The following is a 10,070-nucleotide window of genomic DNA, read 5'->3' as shown; positions in this document are numbered from 1 at the left end:
GTAGGCAGAATTTCCATTGGTAGAAGACACAGCAAGCTAAATTGAGGGAAAAGCTGCCTTAGCATGCTCAGGCTTTATTTTATGAAGCAGAATCTCTGAAAAAAAAAAAGGGAAACTGCTTTGGTTCTTCTTCCACTGGCTTCTCCTGACTCAGAGATTTATAATCTCTGCCGTGCCAGAAATTTGGTCAGTTATCTTTCTACCATAGAGGTACTGCTTTTTCAGATACCCATCATAGTAAATTACCCTTCTCTCTCATTTTCTATAATAATTCAGAGATAGTAGTTCACAGACAATATCAGGATAAGAAAGAGGGAAATAGCAGTGGTACATTGTATTTCTGAAATTCTGGTTCCCAAAAGTATCAATATTAAGATAGGGAATGGAGGGGCGCCTGGATGGCTCAGTCGGTTAAGCGTCTGCCTTCGGCTCAGGTCATGATCTTAGGGTCCTGGGATCCAACCCCACGTTGGGTTCCCTGCTCAGCACGGAGTCTGCTTGTCCCTCTCCCCCATTTCTACGTGCGCTCTCTCACTCTGCTCTTCCTCTCAAATAAATAAATAAAATCTAAAAAAAAAAGGGGGGGGATGGAAACAGGAAGAACTCCAGGGTTTGTGAATGCTGGTATTTAAAGTTTGTATGTTTGTCCTTTAGTTCATAGAACCAGACAGTGGGGTTGAAAATTTGTTCTCTGAGCTATTACAGATGGATTCTGGTCAGACTCTGGGAATTGCTTTGTAGACTGGACATATTAACCTGCCCTTAAGAAGCTACAGGATATTGAAACTGTGGAGGAGATGCAGTTAATGACAAGTCTTAGGTGTAACCATGAAGTAAGTGGCTGAAGTGGGGGGTGAATTAGATTACTGGAAGAAAGGAAATCACGGAACTGAGAGGCCAAGGTATCAGGGAGATTTTCTGCAAAAAGGAGCAGCCATGAGGAACAAGGAGGAACAAGACCTTTCTAGGCATACAGAGCAGTGTAAACAAAATCTGGACACTGTGAAATGTATTTGGGAACTGCAAGAAGCTAAGTATGGCCTGAGTGTAAAGTGAAATTCCTTACCTGGAAATGGTTCAGGAGGAAACAGGGAGCTGAACAGAGTGCTACAGAATCTAGTGGTTGCCTACCCAACGTAATATACCTCTGCTTCTTACTGAGAGAGGCCCTTTCAATTCTCATTTGTTTTTGTTTTTTTAAATTTTTTTTATTTTTATTTTTTTAAAGATTTTATTTATTTATTTGACAGAGAGAGACAGCCAGTGAGAGGGAACACAAGCAGGGGGAGTGGGAGAGGAAGCAGGCTCCCAGCAGAGCAGGGAGCCCAGTGTGGGGCTCAATCCCAGAACGCTGGGATCACGCCCTGAGCCGAAGGCAGACGCTTAACGACTGAGCCACCCAGGCGCCCCTGTTTTTGTTTTTTTTTTTAAAGATTTTATTTATTTATTTGAGAGAGAGAGAGGGAGAAGCAGGCTCCCTGCCAAGCAAGGAGCCTGATGCGGTACTCTATCCCAGGACGCAGGGATCATGACCTGAGCTGAAGGCAGACGCTTAACCAACTGAGCCACCTGTCAATAATCATTTGTGATGTGACCAGGGAGGGGATAAATTATAACTAATCTAAACCAGTCATTTTAACTCCTTTTCTCTTTGCCAGTCATTAGTCTAGGTGTGGACATAGGACCCAGCTCTGGCCAGTGAGCTGGAAGAGAGGGTCTACTGGAGTGTTCTTAAAAGAGGTTTCTTCCCTGAGAGAGTGAATTAATCTATGTAAAAAAGACTCTTTTCCCCTCAAGTCCTTTCTTTCCTGTTTGGTATGCTGTAGAGTGAAAACTTAGTGTCTAAGGCTATGACAGTCAACATGAAACCATGATGAAAAGCCAATCCATCGAGAATGGCAAAGAGGAAGGAAACAAGACCCGGATCTTTGAGGACATTATTGACTTTTGAACTAGCCTGGGAACCACCCATTTTCAGAGTATCATGTGAGAAAGAAAGAGGTTGTCTTGTTATGAACAACCTCTGTGAGCAGGTATTGTCACCTGAAGCTGATTGCCTTCTAACAAAGAGCCTTGGTAAATCATGGAGGAGTTGGTACATTAATTATACTGCTTTTTTTTATTTGTGGCAGGCAGTGCCAAATGCCAATCTTAAAATGAAAACAACATATTTTTAAATTAATTGAGCCACTTTTTCAATCAAAGATTAATGTAGAAGGTATAGTTTAATCAGGTAAAAGTTTTTACTTTTCAATTTTTAAATTATACTAGATTTTCTCCTCTATGGTCTGCAAAAAAGGGAAGTAATCATTCACATTAGTTTGGTGAAAACAAAAATTAGCTCCCCAAAATGTATAAAATCTTTCAAGTATTATTGAAAACACTTTATAAACATGGGACATTTCAGTAGGTATTTGAAACTAAGATTATTGGCTAAGAGTCAGCCAAGCACTTGGAGGATTTTTTGCTAATGAGAATTAGGATGAAGCGCTATCCAGAATGACAAGGAGCAAAATATTTAAAAATAGCAAACTTTCATTGGCATTCACTATGTGACAAACACTATTCTAAGCACCTTGCATTTATGAAGTCATTTAATCCTATGAGATCGGTAACTATTATTGTCCCCATGAGGCACAGGGAGAAGTAAATTTTCCATTGCCATACAACTTAAGTGGAAAAGCCAGAAATATGAACCCTGGCATTCTGGTTGCAGACCCTATTCACATTGCTACTCTATTACTATTTTGTCTTAAGGGTATTGGACCCATATACCCCACCGGAGTATTCTTACCTGATGGTGGAGAGAGCGTTCCTTGCCTTCATAGGTGCTGCCTTCTAGTGGGCCAAAGTCTTTATCATCTTTTATTTGCTCCTGACTCTAATGGGCCAAAGCAGTGATATGTGCATGTGTGTCCTCCCCCCCCACACACACACACACCCTTTTTCCAGCAATAGGAAGATAGCTGCTCTTCATTCCAGTGGGAATTTACATCCTTTGGGAAAACTCAGCTTTATACTCCATTTCCCCCCTGCAGAGTTATCTATGCAGTCAGGGCACTTGCTGGCTATGCAGAAATGCCTTTGTACCCCTGAAAGAAACTAGGAAACAGTATTTTTTTTTCCTGCCACCTTACATTTCTAGTCATCTTTCAGCTCTAGGCAGCTCCATGAATGGTCTGCTTCCATTCCAGCTCTGATCACATCTTACAGAACAGAAATAGTAGATAGGACCAGTTAATCTCATGGTTTCCTATTTGTGGACAATTTCTTGACAGTAGAATGAGTTTCCTTCCAGCAGAGCTAGAAAACTCTGCCCCAGGTTCTGCCTGCTGGGAACATTTGGAGGCACCCAAAGAGGAATATAGGGGAATACACTAATTCTAGTTGAAGTCAGCATCCTTTGTTCCTAAGCGTGAGGTTTCCTGGTGGGGCAGTCAAGGCTGTGTTCATCTGATGTAGCGGGCATCTTCTGTTTGTGTCTTCCAGGTGTCCCTTCATTTTTTTTTTAGCAACACCTTCCTCTTTCCTTTGAGGAAAAGGAGTCTACGTGGTGCTGGGGGAATTTGCTGGCTCTCTTGCTGACTCTGTGTGCCTCTGGTGACTCTGTGTGACGCTAGTGAAATTGTCTAATCACAGTGTCCTGCCTTCTGCCACAGGAGTGAGTGGGGCATAGGAGTCTGCAATGGACCAATCAGAATCCTTGCCTAGAATATGAAAAGTGAGGATGGAGGAATAGCGTCTCTCCACTTGGACTGCAAACTACAAAGCTGTGATTCCAGAGCTGTTTGAGGGTCATTTCCCTGTGCATAAGGTCAGGGAGAGAATCAAAGGGAATTCCAACATTGTGTCCCTGGATACAGGTGTACCTGAAGCTGTATCCCTGTCCTTTCCAATGACATTAGCCAATAAATCCCCTCTTTAGCTACTTTGAGTGGATTTCTATTCTTTGTCATTAAAAGCTCTATCCTTTAGAAATTTAGAACAAATTCATATATTCAGCATTGAGAAAATCAGTACTATCAACATTAAGTTGATGTATTAGGGTTCTCCAGAGAAACAAAACGAATTTTATCTATCTACCTACCTCTCTACCTATCTATATTTATTTCAAAGAATTGTCTCATTAATATGGAGGCTGGCAAGTCCAAAATCTTCAGGGTGGTCTGTCAGACTGGACACAAGGGAAGAGCCAATGTTGCAGTTGAAGTCCAAGGGCTGTTTGCTGCCTAATTCCTTCTTGCTCCAGGAGGGTCAGTCTTGTGCTCTATTCAGGTCTTCAACTGATTGGGTGAAAGCCACCTACATTATACAGAGCAATCTGCTTTGCTCAGAGTCCACTGGTTTAAATATTAATCTCATCCAAAAGTACACTAACATCCAGAATAGTGTTTGACCAAATATCTGGACACTGTGGCTCAGCCAAGTTCATACATAAAATTAACCATTATAGAGGGCAGAGTTTGCTTTCATCCCCAACTTATTTCTGAGTCCTTCTTCCATATCTTGGCCCCCTCTTTCTGCATTATCACACTCAATTTCACAGGCCCTTATGTTGTCCCTTTTTGACCAGTATCATCAACCAAGACAATCTGTCCAGATCTGCCTTCTTTCTGATTTCAGAATCAACTTCATGTGCATCAAAACTCTCATTTCCTCAGTGACCTTTTCAAACCTGGTATCCAAATGAAAACTCTATATGTAATGTCACTGTAAAGTGTTAATAGATGATAATGACTTACTGTAGACCTCTTGGGGGATGGGGAGGTATTCTATTCTGCCTTAAATATAGAAATATAGGTAAGAGTTTAGGCAATGTGATAGGTAAGGAGTGGAGGTGATTTTGGACGAAGGAACTTTGTCGTCCCCTTAAAATCCCATTTTGTGGGACTAGTTCTCTATAGTCATGCCCCAACTATTTAACATCTCGTTACCTTTTTAATGCTTCCTTTCAAAAAAGAGCACATGCAAAGATGAAAAAGTATTGTAGTCCATTCTTAGGGAACTAGTTCAGTATAGCGAGACCATAAGATGCTTGCTTGAGTGTAGCGGTGGGAAATGATGCTGATAAAACTGGCAAGAATGAAATCCTGGGTAACTGTGTGTGTACATAGGAGTCTGGACTTAATCCTGCAGGTGAAGGGTAGCCACTGAATTGGAAGCAGGGAGAAACAATCAGATTTGTGTTTTTGAAAGGTCACTTTGGCATGAAGGTGTATAGGATGAATTTGGATGGTGGTGGAACCAAAGGGGTTCACTGAAGGCCTGACTGGGTGACTTTTATTCTTGTGTTCATTTCTTCCATCCCATAGGCCTTAGTAGCTCCATCTGTTTCTTCTTCCTTTGATATTTACCACCATCTTCTCTGTCCACTGGGGTACATTTCTCCACAAAACTCCCTAAAAATTGGGACATTTGTATCCCTGCTCCCCATATTCTTGTTATGCATAGGCCTTTCTTTTTTAATTGAAATATAATGGACATATAACATTGTGTTAGTTTCAGGTGGATAACAGAATGATTGGTATATGTATATATTGTATAATAGTCACCACGATAAGTCTTGTTTACACTCATCACCATAGTTATAATTTTTTTCTTATGATAAACTTTTTAAGATCTACTCTCTTAGCGACTTTCTTCTTTTTTTTTTTTTACTATATTATGTTGCACAGTTTATTGCTCAATCTTGTTGCCTTCATTGAGAAAAAATTTTAATGCTTTTTCTATATTTATTTTACAAATTATGCAGTAAAAACTTTTTTTTCTTTTGGTGTACAATACTGTGGATTTTAACACATTTATAGATTACTGAAATTACCACCATAATAAGAGTACAGAACATTTCCATACCCACCAAATTCTTTCCTGCTTTTCCTTATAGTTACACTTTTCTCTACTTCTAACCCCTGATGACCATTGATCTGTTCTCCATCAGTATAGTTTTGCCTTTTTAAGATGTCATAAATGCAGTTATATATTATGTAACCGTTCGATCCTAGCCTCTTTCACTCAACATAATGCCTTTGGGATTTATCAAAGTTGTCAATAATTTTTAATTTGGGGGTTCCTGGGGGGCTCAGTCGGTTAAGTGTCTGCCTTCAGCTCAGGTCATCATCACTAACTGGGGTCCTGGGATCGAGCCCCACATCAGGCTCCCTGCTCACCAGGGAGCCTGCTTCTCCCTCTCCCGCTCCCCCCGCCTGTTCTTAGCGACTTTCAAACACACAATGCAGTATTATTAACTATGGATACCATCCTATTACTTATAACTGGAAGTTTGTATCTAGGTTTTTTATTGTAATAAGTTTATTGCTATTTGTCATTGGAATTCAGGTAAGGGATAACAAAAATCACAAACATGGGGATGTTTAAATTTTTTTTTTTTAAGATTCTAGCCATTTATTTGAGAGAGAAAGAGTGTGTGCAGTGCACACACAAGTGGGGCGAGGGGCAGAGGGAGAGAATCTTTTAGCAGACTACCCCATGAATGGGGAGTCCCACAAGGGCCTCAACCCCATGACCCATGAGATCATGACCTGAGCTGAAACCAAGAGTTGGAGGCTCAACTGACTAAGCCACCCAGGTGTCCCTGTTTAAAAATCTTATAAAGCTATTTTAATTATGGTTCTTCCTTTCCTTAGAAATGGCAGCTGGAAGCCCTAATGGCCTTCTGTCCATCAGGCTCTATGGTGTGGTAGAGACTGAGAGCCATCAGGTTTAACAGGACAAATCTATGAACAGAGAAATGGACTTACATAAAGAGATGATGAATGACACCCTCCTTACCATCATTCCTTTTTTTTTTTTTCCAAGTTCAGTTAGTTCAGAACTTTCCATTTCTTCAAATGTTTGATTTAGACCCAAATGTCCCCTTTCCTTCACAGACCATTTATTTTCTTCTCCAGTCCCTATTCCCAAAGGTCCAGCTAAGGCAAAGCTCTGTAGAGATGGGGGTCAGACAAACAGAGTTCTTTCATATTAGTGTCTTGACTGGAGCATAGTTACAAAGGGCTCTTTGTTGGATTCGGTTGGGAAAATATTGGCTTTCAAAGTTTCTCTCCACCTCCTCCTTGCCATACATCCTGCTGGGCAGAAAGCCATTGGGCTTCCAGTGGCATATCTAAAAAAATGAGGAACCCACAGTATTATTAACTATAATCACCAAGGAGTCGAAGTATGAGTCCAATGTTTGAACAACACCTTTGTGCACTGCTAGCAAACCTGATGATGCCACAAGAAACTGCCAGCAGTAGCACCAAAGTTCTCATGCTCAAACCAAAATATTGAACCCCTTGCTTTTCTCTTCTGTTACCTTGACTCCTTGGCAATATCACTGTGGTCTTACTAGAAACTCTTAGATGAGGGTTCTGAGGCTAAGATGTACATCTACAGTCTTTTGCCTCCTGAATTAAGAAATATGTTGTCTATTAACAAACAGATCACTGTTTTTTAAAACTTTGCTATAGGGTCATTTAGGCTTAAGGGCCTGAAATATTAAAGGCCTCTTAGGTAACAAATGCTTTGATTAGTTAAATGTAACATTTTTCTAGCCTCTCTTTGAGGCAAGTAATAAAAAGACATTTTTTTCCCTCTAAGAAAATCTGAAAAGCACTAATATGGCTTTTTTCACTCCTTCAAAAACATTTTTAAAAAGATTTTATTCTTTTATTTTTTTTAAGTACTCTCTACCCCCAATGTGGGGCTCAAACCTATGACCTTGAGATCAAGAATCACATGCTTCACTGAGTGAGCCAGCCAGTTTCCACAAAAACATTGATCCATTATTTTGGGCGAGGGTTTATACTAGGTGTTGGGTATGCAAAGGCTTGTTCTAGCCTCAAGAAACAGCCTAGGAGGGCAATACACACACACACACACACACACACACACACACACACACAATATCATAAGTGTCTTGATTTAAAGAGGGCAGTTCAAAGAATGAGAGGTTAATCCATGTCCTTAAGTCTGTCTGGGGAGACAGAATAGGCTTTCCCCAAGAGGTAGCATTTAAGTAGAGATGGGGTGGGGATTCCACGAAGAGTAACTAATGTGTACAAAATATTTGAGAATGTTGGCGTAGGGAAACTGTGTAGCACTGTTAGAGTGTAAAGGACTGAAAGGTGGGGTAGGAAGAGAGCAATAGTGTGAGGTAAGACCAGATATCTAGGGTCAGAAGTCCATGCCATGTTCTGTATGCCAATCAAGTTTTTATTTGATCCTAATCTAGAGCCATTAATAGTTATGATAACCATCTACATTTGACTAAAGATAGCATTTAAATCTTCCTAGAGCAAATGCTTGGATAATAAATTCTCAGAAACATCATCTCTCTCTGATTAAGTCTCTCTTGGCAGGAGTGGTGCATTAATTCACAGAATTAATCGTCAGTGAGTCAAACGTAAGGCTGTCAAATCTGGGCAATTCCTCCTCTTCTCAGGTGGACCATCAGAAGTCTGGGCCAGAAGAGTTTCATAAGCCCAGGAGCACAGTGTTGTGTCGTTGAGCTTTACATCCTCCCACCTCCCAATCCCCTCTGCCAAAAAACTGGGGGTTAGGGAGGCAATGAATGGGGGTGGGGTGGGGTGCGGAGGGCGTTTAGAGGCCAAGCATATTACACAGAGCTTAAGCCCGGAACTGAATTGTCTGTCACCAGAAAGACTGGAGGAACCTGAATGGCACTTTGGATCAAGAATTTTGGTACCTTTCCTCCTACCTCATTCAATTTTCTTTGCAGTTTTTCTCCAGCCTTATGTCCTTTTCCACCCTGACTTGTGTATTTGTCCCCCAGAACCCCCTTTTCAGGCCTCCCGCTTTCTTCCTCCTTTTTCCGCTGCTTCGGGGGGTGCCGGAGCCTGGGGCCTTGGGTTGCATTGGGTACGTGCTCCAGTGCTATTTGCTTTGCTGACAGTTCCATCCTCCTCTTTCCTTAACGTTCCATCTTTCCCTGCCAGCCACCGAGTTTCTTCCTCCCCCACGGCGTGGTTCCTCCAGCTGCTCGCCCGGGGGCCGGGCGGCTCCAGGAACCCCAAGCGGATGCGGCCGCTGGCTGGTGCCACGTCTCCGCCGCCAGCAGGCCAGCGCCTGCGTGCGCTCGGGGGCGGGGCGGGGCGGCACGGGGAGGCGGGAGCTGCGCGTGAGCGGCGCGGACGAGGCCCAATGGGATCCGCGGAAGGTGGCGGCGGCGGCGCGGTGCGCGCCGAGGGGCGGGGCCCGTCGGCAGTTGCTGGCGAGCCCGGGAGGCCGAGAAGGCTTTCGTTGCTTCGGCCGTCGCATCCCCGAGGGAGTCGTGTTGGCTTGACCCCGGCCCCCAAGCTCGCCGATCGCGCCAGAGGCTCGTGTGTGCGCTCCCGACCTCGCCAGCCGTTCTCCTCTCGCCCGCGGACCGTGCCTTCTGCATCATGTGCGGTAAGGGGGCTGCGGGCGGGGGGCGTGTTGCGGGGCGGTGCTGGGGTGCGGTGCGGGCGCCTCCGAGGCCGGAGGCGCTGGCGGGAGCCGGAGTGTGAGGGTGTGAAGTCTGGGTGCGGGGTGCGGAGGCTGGCCTCTGCGAGCGGGTTGGGGGTGGTGGACCTAGGAGGGCACCTGAGAGGAGGGCGGGCTCTAGAGTGGATCTGGGGGGCCAAAGGGGGCGGTTTTACGCGGAGAAGGGAACCAAAATGTAGATAATATGTCTTGGAAAAGGAGAGAGGGCCGAGGGAACTGAGGTGTGGAGGGGTTTGCCTTCAAAAGAGTCCGTCAGGTGAGTGAGGCAACCTGTGGAACATCAGGTGAGATCACTTGAACTTCCTTTCTTCTAGGATTTACCTTTTTAAAAATATTTATTTTTAGTTGCTTTCTTTCGGGCAGGCCCATTAGAAACAGAACTATATATAGCTAGAGCTACGACAATGGCATTCCACATGATCTTACTTCCTGCCACCCCGTTTCAACAGAAACCATTGCTAATCAATAACTTGGTAAATGGGTTTAGACCTAATCTTGTGGTGGAAGAGGCCCGAAAGTGACCGTAACATGCGTTATCACCTGCATGTGCACCCATTTAAAACACCTATGAACATTTAATAAAT

At 43.5% G+C, this 10,070-nt stretch overlaps 1 protein-coding gene across 2 annotated transcripts in view; it reads left to right on the top strand.

Moving 5' to 3' along the window:
• Positions 1-9,214: 9,214 nt before the first annotated feature.
• The window catches only part of GFPT1 (glutamine--fructose-6-phosphate transaminase 1), a 56,209-nt gene continuing 55,353 nt past the window's right edge, over positions 9,215-10,070 (top strand). For both annotated transcript variants that reach the window (XM_026484129.4, XM_044377543.3), the window contains exon 1: positions 9,215-9,411. In XM_026484129.4, coding sequence (XP_026339914.1) covers positions 9,405-9,411 — 7 coding nt within the window. In that variant the 5' untranslated portion in view covers positions 9,215-9,404. The remainder of the gene's footprint in view (positions 9,412-10,070) is intronic.

Source organism: Ursus arctos, unplaced genomic scaffold, assembly GCF_023065955.2.
Source record: "Ursus arctos isolate Adak ecotype North America unplaced genomic scaffold, UrsArc2.0 scaffold_8, whole genome shotgun sequence".
In the NCBI taxonomy this organism is placed as follows: Eukaryota; Metazoa; Chordata; class Mammalia; order Carnivora; family Ursidae; genus Ursus; species Ursus arctos.
This window is presented reverse-complemented; position numbering and strand designations above follow the sequence as displayed.